General features: G+C 40.2%; 1 protein-coding gene across 2 annotated transcripts; it reads right to left on the minus strand.

Annotated features, from left to right (window-relative positions):
• Positions 1–453: 453 nt before the first annotated feature.
• znf219 (zinc finger protein 219) lies at positions 454–21,385 on the minus strand. Of its 2 annotated transcripts, none has more exons than XM_087790078.1 (5): positions 21,137–21,385; positions 10,008–10,086; positions 6,781–9,055; positions 6,560–6,706; positions 454–4,711 (listed from the first exon to the last, which is right to left on the minus strand). In XM_087790078.1, exons 3-5 carry the CDS (start codon positions 9,044–9,046, stop codon positions 3,591–3,593), a joined length of 3,534 nt encoding a protein of 1,177 aa, XP_087646204.1. In that variant the 5' UTR covers positions 9,047–9,055; positions 10,008–10,086; positions 21,137–21,385; the 3' UTR covers positions 454–3,590. The 2 variants fall into 2 exon arrangements, with proteins under 2 accessions (XP_087646204.1, XP_087646203.1); XM_087790077.1 differs by having other exon boundaries at positions 6,548–6,706.
• Between the last annotated feature and the right edge of the window lie 454 nt (positions 21,386–21,839).

Here is a 21,839-nt window from a genome sequence, read left to right on the forward strand (position 1 = left end):
AAAAAAATATATATACGAACGATAGATAACTTCCGGTTTGCTCCCCTGTCTGCCTGTGAGAGAGTCACGTGGTGCTGGCCTGGTGTTCCTCTCATTTCCGGCAACATTTGCCTGATCGTCAAACCTTTATATTGTTTCAACGTAACATCTATTGAAGTTGAATCCTTTCGTGGACCTTTTTATTTATTTTTTAATATTCTGACATTATTTTGCTAATACGACTGTACAAAGTAGGGATTTTGTATTTACAAATACTATAAAGGTTTGATAAAATTGGTCGATATATAAAATATAGCATTTTTATTGACAGCTTCAATATGCTGTTTAGTACTACAACCACTAGAGGGTAACGTTGGACAAGGTTCTCTGCCACATTTTCAACGTTATTCACATTGAATTACATTAAATGAATATCTCTTTAAATTGGCACATGCGACACATACACACAATACATTTGAACACAATTCAGAACTTTAATGAAACACATCCTTCCATGAATAAAATGTAGACAAAATCACAGACAGAAAAAAAGACACACAGAATTCATTTGTTTGCATTTACTTGTTTCTAATGTGTTTTATTATCTTTTTTCTCTTTTTTACTTTTTTAAAATCTGTCCACAAAGTCATATTAGTAACTACAATGTTAGATCAGTTTTCCCTCACTGCAATGGCAGTCAACTACACAAGAGCCCAAACCCGTCTTGGCCACGTCCCCTCAGAGATTTGTCCTTCCACAGTTAAAAAAAAGAACAAAAATGGTGTGACACTCAACCAGGAGATAAGGTGCAGATTAAGATTATTAATTTTCACTGATAGTGCAAATTTCAGACCATGTTATGTCACAAGATGACTTAAAAAATGTCTAGGATATTTTGGGCCACTTTGTCTCATCGATAAATAAAACCTGAGCAAATAGCAAGATAAAAGCTAAATTAATTTCTTTCCGAAGCATTTACAGTGAAAAAAGCACCATCCTGCTTGTGCGAGACCAAATGATCAAAATCGTCTACAAAATAAGAATAAATACATTCAATCGTAAAAGCAACATATGAATATGTTTTCACCCACTGAGAGTAAATTTAGAGTTTGACTCAAAGGCGTTTGGTACATTCAGTCCTCTGGAGAACAACATCACATTTATGTGTAATTGCAGAGGACGCGTTTGTCATTAGACTTCTGGAATGATTGGCAGACTGTTTTATTCCCCTCTGCCAGTGGGAGGAGTGGAAGGGACCATCGCGTCAGTTTGGGCTCTCTCAAAAAAAACACAACATTTCTAGATCTATCTGTACAACATTCAACAACACAGTTCTTATTTTTGTTTGTTTTTTTAATACCTTAATGCCAAACAATAATAATCAATAGAAGAACATTTTTCCATCTCAACGGCATAGAACGAACACCACATAAACGGAAATTAAGATCTAGTAAAGGCCTCTATACCAGATGGTACATGTCACCTTCAAGTGGTGCTGGCGAGAGCATTGACGGACTAGAGAGGAACTTGGATGGAGAGAAAGCGTGAAGACGGTATAAGGGAGGAATTTCTGGGGAAAGGATTTTTTTAAATTGTTTTTTGTTTGGTTTAGAGTCACAAAGGACATAGTTTGGCACCTAATGAAATTATATTCAGACCAATTTAATACATCTTAAGATTGGGTTGTCTCGAAATTTCTCGTGGAGCTAAGAAATGTAAGAGGAGAGGAGATTTGAGGGAAAAATAGTGATGGGATGAGAGGGTAGTGAGGAACAAGAGAAATATGCAGATATTGTCTAAGTGCTTTTGGTGAGTTATACAAAGTACACCAGGAAGTGCTTGAAACAGAAGGCACGGTGGCATTGACAGTAGTTGTTACGGACACACCACTAAGGGACTTAGGAACTGAAGGTGCTCGACAAAGGAACGCAGAAATATTAATTAAAGTGTGGTTGCAATGATTGACAGCTCATCAGAAACAGTTTTACAATTTAGATGAATGTGTATATTTGAAGGAACTAGAATAAACAAATCAATTTTTCTTCAGTTGCCACCCATGACTACATTTATGTGAATCTCCCTCACATATATGAACAGAACCACTTAGTGAACTATTAGTTAGCTCATGAATTAAATCTGAGGAAAATATTCAACATTTAGGATAGCGAACATATGAGTCTTATTTCTTAACTTACAATCAAAGTTTACCAACCTAAACAGAAATAACAACTTTGTTGGTAAAAACAGAAATTGTTTCGTAGCACCGATGGGGCAAATCAATTGTAACCACACAAACACACTTTCAGAAAATGACAAAAGAAAGTGATCACTTCCAACAAGAAAAATAAAAGTTTGGTCTATCAATAAAGTCAAAACTCGTACTACTTTGGAAACATAAACTTTGCACAGTGCTCCGTAAAGACATTGCAACTAGTCTTAGCTCACAAACATTAAAACCTTTTTTTCTGCGTTTCCCAATATGGTAAAGAAAAAGTATCATTCTCCTTTTTTCCTTTTTTGTCTAAAAGCTACACATCATCTACTGGGATGTCTATGCATTGTTAGTGTTTTAATAATGACCCAAAAAAGGTTAAATGCTTTAAGTTTAAGATTTTGCTTATCAAGAATACTGCTTGTTTTCATTTTTTGTTGGGGAAAGAAAGTTTTTTTTTAGTAACACTTTACTTAAGAAGAAGGGATGGTTGATTGTGTTTGAGGTGCAAGCAGCGTTCCAAGAGCCCTTAAACACTGTTTTCCGTTATATTCCATTCATCAATGAAGGCGTTAAGTTCCATGACTACTAAGACGCATCACCTTGCAGGAATCTTAAACCATGAAAACCCAGCTACTGACCTTGCTTTCTTCAAATAATACATCACATTATTACCAACTTTTTTCTTTTCTTTTTCCACGCCATCTCTCGCAGAGGCGCTTCTTTAACATTTTGACGACTCACAACACCCTAGAACCACAAATATACTGTACTTAAATTGTTTTAAACTCTATAATCAGATAGATTGATCAAACTATCAAAAGTCTCAAGAGGCTGAATAGCAGTAAATCTGTTGACGACGTACATGAACAGGCACTAACAAAAAGTGAAAAATAAAATAAAATAATACAAAGTTTTCTGTCACTTGTTCATAAGACAAACCTTTAGAAAGACTTTTTCAGACAAACCAGGCAGTAATATATTGTCAAGAGAAGGTTCTCACATTCTGTAGATAAGAACGGCTGAGGTTCGGACGTGAACGGATCCATGTGCAGACTTTATTAGCGCTCATTATAGGAGGATTATTTCTTCACAGTAACTCTACAGTAGTCTAGGATTATACAAAGTCTGACTATTGAATACATGTATGACTGTGGAGTGATCCGGTAGATGTTTCTTTTCTTCAATTATCAAACTGGTAACCACAAAGAAGTCAAAAAATGCGACAGGATCACTTGCTTGTTTGTACAGGAGGGGAATACCATTGTTTCTTTGACTGGGTTGTTTCATGAAGCTACGTCCGTCCAATAGAAAAGCAAGAGGGGATCTCTGTCAAGTGTCTGAGCCCATCTCGATTCTTGTAATTGAGCTGACTCTAAAGGCTGAAATCCGAGAGGACTTAATCTGTTAAGACTTGTTCCTCCTCATCAACGATGTGGTTGGAGCTCATGGCTGGTGAAAGCGTGAAAGACATTTCCTGATCTGGAGAACTGCTGTTCTCTTCCAAACCCAAATCTTGCTCTTCTTCATCCCTGTCTTTCTTAGCGTGGATTACATCAGGGAGAAAAGGATAGGCTGTAGCTGAGTTGATGTCAGCATAGCCGTCTTCTTGCTGGTCTGTTGCTTCAGGTGAAAGCCCATTCAGTGTCTGGGCAGAGGGCCACTCCCTTGTGGGGGTCACGCTCATTGGTCTCAGAGTTCCGAAAGATTCGAGGTCTAACTGATCTGTCTGTGGCTTGGCAGATTTTGGGGCTCGGTCTAAGGTTAATATGGAGCTTCTTTTGCGCCGTGACTTATTAGTGTGGTTAACCTGGAGATGCATGGCCATCAGCTCTTTAGAGGATGTACGGAATGGACATTCAGAACAGTGACTCAGCTTGACCCCTGATGAACCGTCCCCCCTCCCATCTCTATTATCAAAATTGTCTCCCTCAACAAAGGCAGCTTCGTCTTCAAAACCTTCATATCCAGGAGAAGAACGACGAGACAGATCCAAAGGCTCAAACCCTCCCACCTGATTGTCAGACCTTTCTTTGTCTCTCGTCGGCTGAACCATCCGGCTCGTTGTAAGGGGCTTCCGGCGAGAAACCTTAGGGGCCTTTGGGGCGACAGACTCCCTGATCCAATTTCCCTCTACTCCTCCCTGGTAAAGTGCACCCATCACCCCAGAGAGATATCTGTACTGGGTTTCCAGGTCAACCTCCCTTAAAGCTGCCACGGCCTGCTGATGCTCCTGCTGGTCCGGCAGCCCCAGCTGCCAAGCTGGCTGGCCAGGCCTTGACGTGTGACTTTCAGCAGGGCCTTGGTTGATAGGGCAGTGATTTGGTTGGGATCGTCGCTGCTTGACCAATCCAGAGCTGGCAGATGTCAGGCTGTTGATTGAGGCTGTGATTCCAGAAACAGAAGAGTTGGAGGAGCCTGACAAGCGTTGCTCCCTGTGGTGACGCTGGAGGTGATACTTCAGTGAGCCGGATTGGGTACCAGCATAGTCACAGTGGGGACATTTATAAGGTCTCTCACCTTGAGGAATGGGAGAATAAAGAACATAATATCAGAAAAGAAAAGCACTCTACAAAACAAATTCCATATTCACCAAACTGCCTTTAACATAGAGAATCAACCTACGTTTTTCTGTTATTGTAATTCTCTTTTAGTTGATGATCATTATCTCCATTTCTTAGGTTACCTTAAACAGTGGCATCTTCTTAAGTCACCATGTCAGCATGATCATTAATTTACTTTTATTTTTAACAAACCATCTGGCGGGCCACATTAAATGACTTGGCGGGCTGGATTTTGTCCCTGATCCATGAGTTTTACACATGTTGTGGAAATGTCATACACCTTCTACAGAGGAGAAGTTCAAACTACTAAAAACTACTGATGGTCTGATGAAGCTTCATCAGACCATCACTAGCAATAACAACAAGAATACACAAACTAGTAGGCCAATTTAAATCATATTCCAGCTAAGACCCTAAGTAGAAACTATGAAGTTCAACAGTGACAAAGTTGTCTTCAGAGTTTTTCTTAATCCAGCTATAGACTTAACTCACCTACAGTATCTCTTTCCCTCTTTAATCCATCTGCATGCTTTAGGGACCACCACTTTAAATTTGGTCCATGATGGCAGCACAACCAATGCCATGTAGGTATAATCTTAACAACACTAACTAGTCATAACACTAAACTAATGCAAGTCAGAGCCAACATGATTCAACTGTCCAAGAAAACACCCTGTTTTCACACAGTTGTGCATTCTGTAAGTCTTTGGGTCACTTTCATCTTCTCTGACAGATGTTAACATTGTAATTTTTTTTAAATCCAGCCACAAGCCGAGGACATAAAAAAAATACCACCATGTGACCTTCCCATTTTAATTTCTAAAATGTCCCTGTGGCATCTGCTTGGCCTTTATAAGGAAATACATAACTGCGTAAAACTAGGTCATCTAATCAGTTGCTTTGAAGTCTGCTTTATTTTTGGCTCATGACTTCCATTCTTGTTTTTGTGCAGAAAAGATGTGTACCACTTCAAATACAACAACAAGAGGCTCTTCAGTTAGTAGAAGAGCTTAATGATGTGTTCTGTTTCAAAGTTAGACATTTGGTATAAGACATAAAGACCTTTGACCTTGTTATCAGTGTCTTTCTAGACCGTGTTTGTTGCTAAATACTAAATAAAATTAAAAGTACTTTATTGTTTGTGCAGAAGTTGTATTTTGTGTTTTTGTAAGAGTTTTAAACCTTGATATCTGCAGTAAAACGAACATGCTTAGCAAAATTACTACATTGTAATAATTACATTAGACGAACCATCAAGGCGTTTTGATGTAGTGACTATTATTTCCAGATGAGGGCAGTATTTCATAAAAGTTTGAATTGTGACGTTGAGTAAATCTTTTTTTCTTCTTAAAATTATACATTGATGAATGCAGATGAGCATGAACAAAGAGAATCACTGTGTTTTTATAACTGAAGAAATTAAAGAACATTTTTAAAAATCTGTGGTCATCACTTAAAAATGTAACTTTTCTTGACCATAAAAATAACATTAATTGTGGTCTAGAATTGTTATTACAGCACCAATCCTTTTTAATTACCTTTAGGCACACTCAGAAAAATATTCTATTTAGTATATCATTGATAAAAGCGTGTCAACCATGCTAAGACATTACTACATCATTTTCCACACACGTCTCATAATACACATTAACACAATACATTTATATTTTGTTATCCATTAAAGGGAAGCCAAAAGTCAAACAATCTGAATATATTTAAGATAAATAAATGTCACAGAATAGAGATATTGAACATGGCAATCTATAAAAGGAAGGAGGGATTCCAAACTCACAGAGTTTCTCACCTGTGTGAACTCTCAGGTGCACTTTAAGATGGTGTGATGACCGAAATGCTTTACCACAGTAGGGACAATCCTTAATCCCTCGACCTCGCACCCGTTCCCTGGTTGTGACGGAAGGTATCGAGGGTAGTGCAGGCATCCCGTTTTCAACTAATACAAAAAATAAAGAGTGGTAAGTCGTATTTACTTCTAAATGAATCTTTGGAAAATGAACAGTACTGTACCTTTGAAGTTCGTCATGATGGAGTGGAACCCTGAAGACGCTTTTTCTTGTTGTGACCCACTGTGGACACTGGGTTCTTGCCTCAGCTCACCTGACACTCCTGTTCCTTGCCCTAGTCCCCTACGACTCCCACCGCTCTCCTCTTCAATGCCACCCTTCTGGGGGGGTTGAGTGTGGACTCGAGCATGTGCGACCACCTGCTGCAGGCTGTGGAAAAGCTTTCCACATTCTGGGCATTCCCATGATCCCCCTACAGGTGTCGACTCCCTACTTTGATCCAGACTTCCCAGGTAGGCTCTAACTTGTTCTGCTTCTGTAATCACTGAACTACGGGCTTGACCTCGTTGACCGTGTGTCCCTTGCTGACCACGCTGGTTGGGTCTCTGCTGCTGCTGTTGAGCTGCTGCAAGGCTCCTGGCCACCAACTGCCACCATGTCGCCTGGTCTGCTGCATCTGACAGTTGCACTGTGGTTTCACTGGTCCCGCCTGCTCTAGAAGCCCTACTGTTTCTTCCCATGTCTCCAGAAAAACTGGTGCCACTCCCATTTCCCATCTCTGCTACTTGTGCCACTGCCTGGAGTCTCTCCATACAGCTTGCTCCACCTCCATCACTAGGGAGCCCAAGGTAACCTAAGATGGCTGATTTGCTTGGTCCCATTCCCATTCTGGCTCTTGAACCGCGTTCTGATCTACCGTGTCCACCCCGTCCTCCACTTTGCTGAGCCAATAGGAGACTTGAGTAAACGGCATTGAGGGACTGACTGCTTGCAGAACCTTTGGCCTGCTGCTCCGCACCACCTGCTCCTGCCAGAGATCCTAGTCCAGCCTTCAGCCCAAGCTTGTTAAGATGTACTTTCATGTGGTTTTTCAGGAACCAAGGTTCTTTAAAGCCACGGCCACACACCTGACACTTGTGATCCAAGGAGTCCTTGTGCTTTCGCATGTGTCCTTTAAGAAACCAAGACTGGGTAAACCGTTGTCCACAGGTTTCACAGCGAAAGGCTGGCAGTGTTGGGGTGGCGGGTGTAGGTGATGGGGTCTGTGCATTGTTCTGGGTCTGTGCTACGGTGTGAGAAGAGGTTGGGATTGGAGTGTCTGGGGTTGCATTCACTGGCCTGGAGTTAAGTAATGGAGGCAGGGCCGGGATCTCAGGGGGAGGATGACACTCCTGCAGGTGAGATGCCAGACTCTCTTCCTGACTTGCAGAGAATGGGCAAAGTGAGCATTTGTAAGGATTATGCAGGATCCGGACATGACGCGCCAGTTCTAAAGCTGTACGGAATTTACCTTTGCAGGCATGGCAGCGGAAAGCTGGAGCAGTGGGAGTAGATACAGCCTCTGCAATGAGTGATAGATTTAAAGAGAAGGGAGAGGTGGCGGACAGAGGGTCTTCAGTAAGTGGAGGTGTTAACGTGTGCGTACCATCGTCCACTACAAACTTGGAATTTTTGTGGCTCAGCTGCTCATTATCAAGACCTTTGGCCTCGTTATCCACGCCTTCCTCTCCAAGATGGTGAGTGAAGGACCCTGGCAGTAAATGCTGGTTGGTGTGTCTTCTACTATTTTGGATTACATCTTTGTGGTTCTTCTCCACCTTCAGCTGCTGCTTTAGGGGGGCAGATGGGAGTCCAGACTTGTAAACAGCTGAAGCTCGGCGGTCTCTGTCCAGACTGTGAGCTCTAGCATGAAGAGACAAAATACTTTGGAATCTGAATCTTTTCCCACAGACATTACAAGGAAACCTCAGCGCAGGTGATGCCCCTCCTGGTCCAGGTGGTGCTCTTGTAAGACTCTCCTTCTGAAAGAGTTGAAGGTCCAACTCATTGTTGGAGTTTCCACTCTGCCCTGAAGCGAGTGCCAGTTCCAGTGCTCCGAACCCAACCGGTGGTGCTGATGGTGTGTTCGGGGGTGAGGAGTCCAAACTTGGACTGCAACCTGCTTCAGGTCCACCTCCTGGAAACAGTGCCACGGCAGGAGTTGGAGACAGAGGAACCCCGTCCAGCTCCAAGTCTTCCTCTTCACCACCATTGATGTGATTTGTATTGTCCTGGAGAAGATGGAAAGGAGAGAGGGGGAAGTACGGTTTCGTGTCTGGACTGTGGACGGAGTGTTCCGGGCTCTGAGCAGCCAGGGCAACTGTGCTGTTGTGCAGAGATATTTGGGCATTAAGGGGTGAAGCCTGGGGACTATGATCAAGTGAGGGCAATGTTGAGGGAGAATGGGAGTGCTCAACTGAGACGGACACACACTCTGGTGGGGAATCCATCCTCTACTTCTGAAAACAGAGGGACAAGCACATGTTAAGAGAGATAAACATGTGACAATTCAGATGTCAAGCTTTATTCATTATTAATTTAAATTTCTGCCCAACAATAACATGCATGAATGCTGTGACTGCCTAGCCACATATATCTTTGCACTTTATAGATTTTAAAAAGACACTTTAAATAATGGGTGCAGAGAAGATAAGACAATCTTGGAGTTCCACATAATCTAGTAAAATAAATTATTTACAGGACCTTGTTTTGCAGTTTCTTTTTACTGAAATGTTGATGAAACTGACCTCATATTACCTTTGGAGTCGTCTAATGTGAGTTAGGTACTGGATTACATATTCACCCCTGTTTAACCCCTTGAGACGCTTTTTTAATTTTTGTTTTTCTGCCATGAAAAGGACTAAAAATGTAAAGCCAGTTGACATTTTTAGCTCAGCAATGACTCATAGGGATAACTAAACTATGTTTACTCAGAAAACAGTTTGTGCGAAACAAAAAACATTCCTGTATGTCTTCATGGTTGATACTTTTATTATCTTTACTCATAGTTTTACTGTCCAATCATTATGCCACAAGGAACTAGAGACTAGTTTCTAAAATGTTTCAAATTGTAATTTGGTTGTTTTTGTAACATTCCTAAAATGTAATGATAACACCAGCACTGTTCGTAATGTATCTTTAGGAATGAGAAAACATGTATTTTGGAATTTTATTCTGAAATGTGAATACAGTATCAGCTGTCATATCCTGGGGTGCAGGGTTTCAGTAGGTAAACAGGAAGTACATGTGAAGTGTGTATTCCTAGTAGTCAGTCATCAGATCATGGAGTATGTTTCAAGTAGATGTTGTAAAAAAAGTCAAATATAAACATCACATAGAATGTGATAAGAAGACTGGTCCTAATGATGTTTGATTTTAGCTCACAGTTTTAGATAGAAAGATGAGCGTTACCATCAGCATTTGAGGTGCAATGCCATACTTTAGTGTCCAGGGGGTTCACCCTTCTGTGGCGCCCACCTGCTGGCAGCTTCTGGGGACAAAAGGTAAGACGATGGTTATTTTTTTATATACGAGTGAAGAATACAAATAATAATATAATAACAGGTGGAACCTCTGTCAAAAACATCATTTTAATGATCTAATTTATCTCGACTTGCAGTAACAAGCACTTTTCACTTGATCTCCACTTACACTTGAGTCTGCGTTGGTGTTTTGCCTGTTCTTGAATGTGGCGTGCACCTGTTCTACCGCCCGCATGCTTTCACCCAGCGCTCCTAACATACTGTCGGCCCATATGGGGTGATTATCCAAAGTGTTAGAATGCATCTGTGTCTGTTTAGCTGTTAAGTGCAATACCACAGGACATGGACTGTCCCAAACAGGATGGGTGCGCAATGTTTGGACTTCCCCACACACCCTTCCTGTACACTCGTACAGTAGCCGGCTTAAGTCAGTGAGTCTGCACTTAAATAGTGTACACAAACTACACACACACACACACACACACACACACACACACACACACACACACACACACACACACACACACACACACACACACACACACACACACACACACACACACACACACACACAGCATCTAGGCTCATCCCTTATTGGTAATGATGCAGGTGTGGTTCTCTTGATCTTGACGCTCCTTACGCAACTGTTTATAGCACTGAAGTTGAGTAACAGTATAAGTCTTTTATTTCAATACTAGAAGCACTAACAATGAGTTAGAAAAAACACGTGTCGTTCCATCCTTAATACACACGCCGACGAACAATAAAATCCTGGAGTGTTTTGCCGAGACCCGACTTAACGGTGACCTCAAAAATAAGATGTTCAAAAGAAAAGAAGCAACATTTCTGTGCTCCGTATATTGCTGTAGGTACTTTTGCTCCACGCCTTTATCAAATATCATGAAACGAGGACACAATATGCAGATAAGGTCGTGAACTTGTAGAAAAGGGAGTTGAGTTTCTATACCAGCTCACGCCCAAATATTTGAGAACAGAGCGTTTTACTGGATTCATGCAGAGATTTTCTGAATCATTTATTTGGAGTTTGGAGCTGGCAGAGTCGCCCGTAACCAAACAAAAGGTCATCAATCATGGCGGTAAAACAATAGAACATCTGCGCGCGCAGGTGTGTTGTCCACATTTGTGTGTACGTGGCGCTCTCCCTGCACATATGTGTTTACATGATCTGTTTGATTTGTGCATATGTCTATGTGAGGGAGTGAGGCTGAATGACAAAGATTGCCATGTAGCCAGTTGACATTTTAGCTCGGCAATGACTCATAGGGATATCACACCACATCAATCATACACACACACACACACACACACTCAGTCTTAACTATTGTTGTTCTCTCCTTCTCTTCTGTCTTTCTTGCTTTCCCTGATCCTTCCCATCCCCCTCTTATTCTCTCGCTCGCTCCCTCTGTCTATTATTCACTAATTTCTTTCATTCCCCCCTTCTCTGTCTCCCTCTCTCCCTTTTTCTTTCTCTCCTGCAGTGTTGCCAGTTGGCCTGGTGCCAGGGAATGCTGATATCAGCTGGTAGATTGGGCCCTGCCAACATGGCGAAGAGCAAAAGCGAGAAAAAAGAGGCAGACAGAGGAAAAGAAAGAGTCAGAGGGATACAGACGGTGCTGTTACAAACCAAAAAAAAGTCACAGTCAGAAGCCATTTGAATGGAAGCGGTTTCATGTGATTGCCAACATGGGTTGAAGGGGAAACAAGAGAAGAATAAAAAAAAAAAACAAGAGAGAAGCAGAAAATGAGAAGAGGTGGAGTGAATATTCAGGGCAAAGGACGTGAGGATGTTTAACAGTCAGAAATGTAAATCTGACTGAGAGTGATATACAAAGGCAGCAAAAAAAAAGGAAACGTGGTCTGATGGCATTATCATATGAATCCAGCGCATTGTTCCCCCGTGACCGTGGCTGTAGACAAGCTATTGAGGCAAATTTGGATAGATTGAGGGGGGGATAAGGTGTAGGGGGCAGGTGACTGACAGGAATTTGATTGGAATCCAGCAGAGCGCGTGAGGCAACACATATAAACTTCGTCAGAAAATACATTTAATCCCAGCACACTAATTTATCAGCTTTTGTTTTGCGAGGACAGAGGAGGAGTAGCTAAGATGTCTAGGATTCAGGGATCAAACGTCTCTCCTTTCCTAGATCAGCTGAAATACCAATCATTTCTTTTATTAATGAAAAGCATATGATGAAATTCCATTCAAAATGTGATGCTAACATGCTCGAGGTTCAGTTAAGGAATGAGGTTGTGGTAACACTAGCAGGAACTTGAGATTATTCAGTAACACGGAGCAGTAGAGAAATTCATAACTAGTCATAACGTAAACAACACCACCATCACTACAAATATATATATTCTTTTCTTCCCCATTAAAAAAAAAGATTGTGCAGGAGAAACATTCAGGAGGTTGCTTCTCGATCAAAGCTAAGACTAATGTGACTGATTTGCTTTGATGAAAATGCTTATGTAAATGGTGCGCCTGATGTAAAACTCAAAGAAAATACAAAAGAAATGTTCTCTTATCTCCAATGTAGGAGTTTGATGAGAATGGAACCTACAACCAGTGTTTCCAGGACATGATTTGGATATGTTTTATGGGAACCGATGAGCAGGATTTCCACTTTAGAGACCTTTATAAGTGTTGACATGTAACTACAAGGTCCAGATTAAACTGGATTCAACAGTTGCTGTCACAACAACAACTGACTTTATAATGACAGTTTAACAACATATAGTCTGTGTGTGTCTTATGGTTGTTGCCATCACAGCACTGTCGGTATTTGACACAAAGCTCTTATTATACAGATATTAAACAATGACTGACTTTAAATGTCTTCTTTATATTTGAGGAAAAGGTACCCTATTAATAAACCTAAAAAGGTAGAGTTTTGTGTGAGTCGCTGATAAATAATCATGGAGAGATTCAAAGAGCAGGATGTGTTCAGACAAGTTTATTTGGGCTTTGTTTTGATGTCATTATGTAAATATCTATGAAGTGATGTAGAGCCAGGTCCGTACATGTTGAGATGCTACACATCGTAATTATAAATGTGAGGGTGTGGAAGTTTAATGTTTGTGTGCATGTGTGGGCAGGAAGTACTCTGTTTGTGAAGTACCCTTTAAGTATATATGGCAGCTCTGGGCGTTGTCAGGCACTAAGTCAGATCACTCACTGTGTAGTCAGCGACAAGAAATTTTCATCAATCTGTTTGTACTGAGACGTTTTATTTATTAAAACAATTAAAAAGGTCTTAAACTGTATACTAATGTTTTTGGAGTGTCTCTATTGTACTGTACTGTATCATGTGTCTGTTTGTACAAAACTCTCTTTTTATTAAAATATTTACATTAGAACACGTATTTAAACCCCGGCCGCTGAATTACCTTCTGGAGATTAAATCTAAAATATTTTTAACATAACCCCAGCCACTCTTCGGTGATTGGTGTCGGTTGAAGTGTCGAGGTTTGTCGCCCTGCGTCATCAATTCTGTAAGTCCCTGCCTCCAAAGGGACACGTTGTATAAAGAGTGAACACATTATTACATCATAATGGACTCAGCTCTCGTAACCTCTCATTCATCGAGATATTATATAGAGATCTTTATAAAGTAATCATGGTCATGACATTTGAAACATGTGAGCGAGTCGGGTTTTCACATTATTTGCCATTTTAATGAACTTACAGTGTAGCATTTTTAGAATGCATTATTATCATTATTGAATGAATTTGAATTCAAAGTGTGCTCATGTGCGCGAGGTGGTAATTCCTTTGTGATGTGTTGGTGATACTTTGAATGCGTAGCCTCGAGGATGAGTGGCGGCGGTCGGAGAAGAGCAAAGACCGCTCTGTGTGCCGTACTGTATAATTTGGCCCAGTGGTTTTTATCACATGGTCACGTGGCGAACTTCCCCACAGACGGTTTTCATTTCCTTAAGTTCACCTTTCCCTGAACCCTTAAATTTCTTTCCAACTTTCTCTCCCCCTGCGTCCTCCCTCTCTTTACTCTTATCCATCCAGCATGGATGGAGGGAAGTCATGCCACTGGAGTTCTAGGAATTCTCTTGAACCCGATTGACATGTTCGGTACATTCTGATGTGTTTTGACCATTTCAAAGATATATCATCTTGACATGGCACTGAAGACATGTATGGTTCATAAGAATCTGAGGTTTAATTGATTCAAAGTCTTATTATGCAAATTATAATTGCTTTTTGGTTCATCTGAAACACTGATATTTTACTAGATGCAATAGCAACATGGACATCAATCTGCTTTGATTTGGGGCAAATCATTTCATGGCTGGATTGGGCCCTAGGACCATGGGTTTGACTTTTGTGTTTTACATCAAGAATAGAGAGCCATAGCTTTGTCACTGTTTGTGCTTTTGTTGTAAAATCAAATATACTTGTTTGCCTATGTTACGACTAACTCCAACATACTTTTAAATATTTATCGGTAGAGTGTCAATTGATGCTCAAAGGAAGATTGTTTCCTACTGTTTCTTGACGATGTCGATAAATGTTCTTCATAATTACGTGCTGTGCCTTAATAGAATTTTGAAATAACTTGCAACATTTGACTAAACCATGCAGGTTTTCTCTTTTCAGGCCTCTTCATGTTCTTGTTCTTGCATCAAATCCAGTGTGTTTGCTTGTTGTTTAGCGTAAAGACAACAAATTATTTATTGGCTTCACTCACATCAAATTCTTCAGACGACATCCGGACGACTGTATTTCTTTTTTTCAAAGCACTGGAGAATGTCACATTGTTCGGTGTTTCATCAGATACTGGAGGGGCAGATTATGAAATGTTTGTTTAAATATAAAGTGTATTTCGCTGGCCTAGATAAACCTCCCTCCCCCGAACCTTATATGTTTGACTCTCACTAAGTGCTGAGACGCGAGCGGTGCCACTTCACCAAATCTTCGGTGAGCAAATATGGAAGTGAGGGCACCTCAGCAAGGAAACAAGAACCTCCTTTAGAGTTACCGGGTCATGCTGTGTCTGGACCAATGAGGGGTGAAAAACGCTGCTGGCTCCACTGATTTGAGCAACGACGGTGGAGAGGAATCGGACTGAAGCAAGCAAACATCCCGACTATGACAACAGCAGACAAATCTATTTGTTAAAAATTACACTTGTGTGAGCCATTAAGTGCCACTGAGCAAGGCTCTCACCAGGAGCTCCAGGGCGGCTCACCCCACACTGCGCCCCCCTTGTGGAATACAGAAAGCACATATAAGAGACATGTGAGAACCTTTATAGAATAGAGTAACACGGGGTGATACCCTGGGGAAATTTACAGTGCATGTGTTCTCCTTCTAGTCGGACTTTCAAAGACACTTCACTTTAAGTGCACGTCAGAGAGTGTGTGACATGAATCAGACTACGTAACAACCTGAGTAATAACTATATAACATGGGATCCACATAAACACTCATGACAAGTCAAGAGTATAAACATTTTTGTTCTTTTTTGCTGTAAATTACATCCGGACGTACAAATGTGACTTAGAAATGTTGGGCAGAAAACCCACGCAATGTTTTGACATTTGTATCCACTGTGCTCTAAAAGCTTTTTTCAATTCTTAGCAAAAATGTATTTAATACTTTTGCAGATACCAATAAGAAACAGGAAATTATTTCTGAGTGGGAAAAATGATTGTATAATAATAGAATAATAGAGAAACGAAATGTACCATTTTAATTGGGACTCGACTGTGAACATGAAAGTATAAGATTGTCTTAGATGGTTATGAATATATGTCCCAAAATAAGTACGTAACTGGGAACTATCAAATATCTCAAGTGAATAATTGACAACTTTATTTATAACTACACAGTTGTAAATAATAAATAGGTCATTGTGCGCCTGGATTGGCCAGAAATCTCAGTTCTATTTGACAATGAGCGCACAGTCTTCAGGGAAATATTTTGTCATGATATCATTTTTTTTAATTATATATATTTGATAAAACATAAACAAGAACATTTCAAACTTATTTTCTCCAACAACGGGAACGAAGCATTACTTTATTAATGCTTCTAATAAGTAATTTCTGCAGCACAGTAGAAGGAAAATTCCAAATAGGTTTGTATTTATATGCAATAAAGAAGGGTTGGAAAGTGGATTTAATGTAGAAATGTAAACTGTTAATCCAAATGAAAAAGCATGCCTAACTGTTCTATGATTTCAATATCATTAATTTTCTTTCCCTTTATTCTTCATAACTAGGTCTTTTTTGCGCTACTTGGGACTGACAAGAAAACCATCCATGTACACACTCACAATCTATGAACAAGTTATTAATTAACCTTTCTATGTTTTTAGTTTGGGGGAGGAAACTGGAGTTCCTGAAGGAAAAACCACACAGGCAAGAGAAGGATCAACAAACTCAACACAGAAAGGACTCAGGTTCACTCCGGGAGAACACTTAGCTTCCAATTTTAATCACTTCAAATTAGATTTATTTATTTCTAACCGGACTACCAACACAATGAATGTGACACATGACAAATTCAAGTCTAATAACGAATCTCTAAATTCGATGCAAAAAATCTTGGACGATGAAGTAAAGCTGCCTATTTGTCAGGTGCCAACTAGAAACACCCTGATCCCTATTCAGGTTATATAGGCAAATTGATGGCAAGTCTTCATCATGCCTGTTGTCTAGGAGGATCTAGAATCTACATTTAAAGTTGATGAAAACATCCTAATCATCTATATGCATATATATTTTGGCTGAAGTTTATTTTCTGGTTGGATTCTATTGACTAAATGAATTGTTATTGTCCTTACCGTTCATGTTAACTCCATCTACTACAAGAATACTATTGTACGTACCTTTTCATTTATAATTCACCTCATGGCCTCAAAACAATTGCTTCACTATTTAAAGTAAAGCCTAATTCTCTAAATACACTCTAATCCGGAGCAGCAAGTAGAACTCTCAACAGTCTCAAAATTTCACAATGCAGTAGATTCTGCCGAAGTGAGGGCGAGCAGGTGCCTCTCCCGCAGCGCACTAATGACCCAATTATATCAATCAGAAGACTTGATTGGTGCTTCACTTCACTCTTTCACTCTGCCTACTTCTGCCTTTCTTTCTTGATCTCCACGGCATATTTTTTTTCTTGCTTAGCCACCTGGTTGGGCTGTATGGGCCCCCTCAAGTACACTAAAAAAGGGGTGGAGGCGGTGCTGGTTGAGGGAGCCTACAATTCTTCTCCAACACAGTAAGGCCACACAAATGTGAATGAAAACCTACAGGCTCATTCTTAATGTAGAATATACGTGTTTAATATTGCAGCAGTTGAATCTGCATCCACGGTCGGCAAATATATCAATTATTATATCACAGTCTGGACACGAACATCAAAAAGCCAATCAATTATTAGTTTCTTTAGACACCTTCACTCTCTCTTTGTATTGGCTCTCTAATGATTTGACCTTTTGCTGGGCTTGTAGCGAGACAGGACCAGTGGTCAGTACAGGGGATGGTCAATAACGCTGGGCGGGGAAGGATCCAACTGAAGGAACTGGCTTGAAAAAAGGAAAGATTCCCTTCCAAAACATGGCCCCTACAAAGTGGAACAAGGCAAAAGTTGAATTGAGGGTGTATAACTCTTCTCGTGGTTGGTCCAACACACAAACCATTAATCCATTTAAAATAATACATCTTGTAGTGAAAGAACTGCTTTTATCTTAATGTTGGCGAAAACTGTTTTCTTTTTCATTGTTTTTAACATGGCCAGAATGTTTTCTGTATGTCATTGATCCTTTCTTTACCAACCCAGTAGATATTAAGTCTAAATAAATACCTTGAATTATATAACACAAACCGACGCCAAACCACTAATTTTATAATAAATTAGTGTGTATTGTGTGTTTATTCTATTGCTTCACTAACTACATGCCAGGGATAAAAGTCAATGTGAGAATGAAAATAATTTGTTCTAAAGGTCAAGGTAGGTAACAACAATAAACAAATATTGTTTTTCAGGTGAATCAAGAATTAATTTTTTTAATGTATTTTTTCGAGGTTACTTTATCTTAATTATCTTTGTGTTTTTTTTCCTTCCCAAAATAAATGTATTTTTTATCAGTTTACTGTTATTGGAATGCTCTGTATAATTGTAGCATTCAATAATCTTTGTCCCTTATCATATCTTTACAGATCATGAAATTAACATTAATCTACTACAAACCACCTGGCAGGCCATATAAGATAACTTGTTAGGTCAGATTTGGCCCCTGGGCTTTGAGTTTGACACATGCTATCAAGACACTTAACCTTGCGACTGCTGCTGGTGGTTCAGCTGAAGCTCGCTTTCACCATCAGCTCGTGAGATGAGAGTTAAGCGCAACTCACTTCAGATGCTGAGTAAGAATGGAAAAAAAGCTACACACGAGCCACAAGGAAATGTTCACATTACTTTAAGACAATTAAATCCAGGCAAGAAATCTACCAACAATCTGTAATCTTTGACATGACTGTTTATGCAAATTAAAACAATTTAAGGAAAAAATAGAATGCAAAAATGACCAAATCATGTCAAAGTATAAGTCTTAAGGTGTAAATTAAATAATGAAAAACAAAAAGATTAACCATATCTGTCCAGATCACGTCAGTTTTTTTCAGAATGTAATGTAATAGCATTTTATTATTGATGTCGTGTTTATTAATGTCATAACAATATATTATCATGTTTTTCTGGATGGATAAAGAAATGGGCGGTCTATCTACTTGGGTCCGTTTCATCTTCAATCTTAAAAGGTCAGTTTTAAATAAATAACAGCAGTGTACCTGGCTTACCAACAACGCTTGGCTCGGCAAGAAAAGATAACATTGCGAGTAGCATATTTCTATCTCACCCATGTCTGACAGTGAAACTTTAAGCATCAATTCCTCAATCAAAAAATCAACGTTACATCATTGACAGCCTGGAATGACTATGATACGTGGCTTGATTCCTGAGTGCCATTCCTTAAAAGGTCCCATGTTATTCTTTCAGGGATTTCTTTTTAATTAAATCCATGTGGAACACTATCGCAATGATAAAAACATAATCTATTTCATGAGGAGTATGAGAGATGAGGGAAGTTACACCAAAATACGATGAAAGAACCTTAAAAGTAAGAAAGTGAAAAAGAAATAAAAAGAAGATCAACAAGAAATAAACCTAAATATGCCAATACAATATTTACAAACCTTTTTTTTCTAAATATGATCTTAAGAGCTTTCAAAATCAATTTCTACATGTTCTACTCTGACCTCATGAGGGCTGGATAAATACAGTCAAAGGGCCTCACATGGCCCCTGGGCCACCCTTTGTCAATGTGTAGTAGGAAACTGGACAAACTTTGAAAAGATCCCCTGAAACTTCTCGACAGTGTACTTTCAAAAATCTGTATTCAACTCAAATAGAATTAAATTTCATATTTTAGAGGCAGCAAAGGCATATTGTAACAACCTTCATCTTGGAAATAAAATGTTTTTCATTATGTAGGACCTTATTGTGAAAGAATCTGTTAAAATATCATTATAGATTCTATTAAAGGACTATTTCTATTTTAGGAGTCAGTGTGACACCTCTGATTATAGGACACGCCAGCTGTGTCAACCCACTTCTGCAGAATAAGTCTTAGATTTTGCTTGAAATATAGGGCATTTCAGGATCTCAAATACATCTCCCCGTATCCACAAAAGGCGTTTTTGGGCATGAGAGATGACACATCTGCGTCTTATCTCAGGAGGAATTTCCTGCCCTGATGATGTGCGTCAATAACGTGCAACCATTTTCAGTCGCTCTTTCCCCTCTTCTCTCCCGCGGCCATCTCAATTAGAAGCACATTAATGGAAGGAATAACCAGCAACAAACAATGCCCTCGTCAAGCACACCAGCCCTGGCTCCACACGGTCACCCCAAAAACGCAGAGTGATAAAAGAGTGTAGTTTGGGGGAAGTCGGGGTGGCGTGTCATCTATCGCTCTCTCCCCTGCTCCATTTTGTTCTTAAATTTTCTATACAAAAGATTAAGGGAGGGGAAAGAGGAGCGAGCGAGCAGGCAAAGGACGCGAGAGGGGGAGAAAAGTGCCATCGTGGATTTCATCTACAATCTCCTGACATTTTTGATCAACGCTGAGCAAAAAAAAAAAAAAGTGACAAATACGCGGATTTAAACCTCGCGTTGAAACTTATATATCGACGACGGTGGCGGGGTTTTCCCACACTTGTCACGCTACTTCCTGACTCATAGGTGGCCAAATACAACTACACGGAACGTAGTAAACATCGTAGTAAAAGCCAGGTGGATGTAAAGGTTGGTGTTTCCGAGGGTCGGATGGCGCAGGTGAAAGTGGCGGCGTTCATCTCAACGACACCGCGCAACAAAAGAATTAGTCAAGCTCATCGCAGCCTCCTCAAATGAGTTCAAAATACACTTTAAAAGCGTTCTCGACATGACCTCTATCCGTGGGTCGCCAGGAGAAGTTGTGAACAAACGACGAGCCTGTTTTAAAAAACCCGTCAAACATCTTAAATCGACTCCGTATATAAGTTGATTAAAGTTACGCACATTTGTCTTTTTTCCTGGGCGACTCCCACTGACTTTTAGTGCACTTGCGACCATTTTAAAGTGGTTTCCTCGCTGGAAACTAAAACAAAAAAAATCCGATTTATTCTCTTTTTAAAAAAAAACGTATTCTGGAAGGCAGCGGCGAGCCACACGCATGTTGGCCACGCGCGCGCACACCGGCCAACATACATGACACACGCGCTCGCGTACATGCTACATGCCAAACACAGCCAGAAACTAGACAGACATGCATCTGAGCAAGTGAGCGGAAGAGCCGAAAAGCCATTATTCAAGCATCACAGGAATAAAAAAAAAGGCGTTTAAATGCGATTTTTGGAAATGTTTGATCAGCGATGTGTCTAAAAGTGTCAACATGCCGGTGGATGGTTATTTAGGAGCAGATAAACAGGCTTCTAGGAGATATGTGGAAAGTAAAGACTCGGTGTACTTACGGGAGAGGCGGCGAGGAGATTAATGACACGACACGTCATGATTACGTTTCACTTGAATTAAATACATTACGAGTTGGGAAAAAAATGGAAATCAGGGTTGTATACAAGCATACGCCGTTTCCCCCTCCCTCCTCCCTCACTTTGGTCACCCTCTTCTCTCCTCCCTCTCCCTTTCTTCTCCTTCTCTCTGTCTCTCTTTGCCTCTTGCATTTTTTTCTGTCCATTTGTTGTACAGAAGTGAGTGAATGGTTGGAAGTGGGAGGGATGAAGGTTGGAAATGTTCATTAGAATATGAGCGCAGGCTCCATTTTACTGACATCTCCTCACACTTGGATCCTAAATATGGCATCTGGGCTGGAGGGCTGCTCACAGCTCAGATGCACTTAAGAAAGACGTAAATAAAGTTCGCCAGGTACTTTAAAAGTAATGGAAGTAGAGGAGCTAACGTGGTAATTTTAAAAGTTTTAAACACATGGCTGTATTGAGGTCAGGTGATCCAGGGTGACTGAAGATGTTCAACTCATTTAACCCGTAGAACCATGTGGCTTCTTTCTATTGGCATTGCATCTGAGCTAAATTAGATTGCCTTATCACATTAAAATAATAGTTTGGTAATCTTGAAACAGCAAAATCACAGAGTATGACGCAGTAAAACCAGACTCACTGCTCAAGTTTTATCTTATGGCACTCTTTCATCCAGTTA

The sequence above is a fragment of the Callionymus lyra genome, chromosome 4, assembly GCF_982586985.1.
Source record: "Callionymus lyra chromosome 4, fCalLyr1.hap1.1, whole genome shotgun sequence".
Lineage (NCBI taxonomy): Eukaryota > Metazoa > Chordata > Actinopteri > Syngnathiformes > Callionymidae > Callionymus > Callionymus lyra.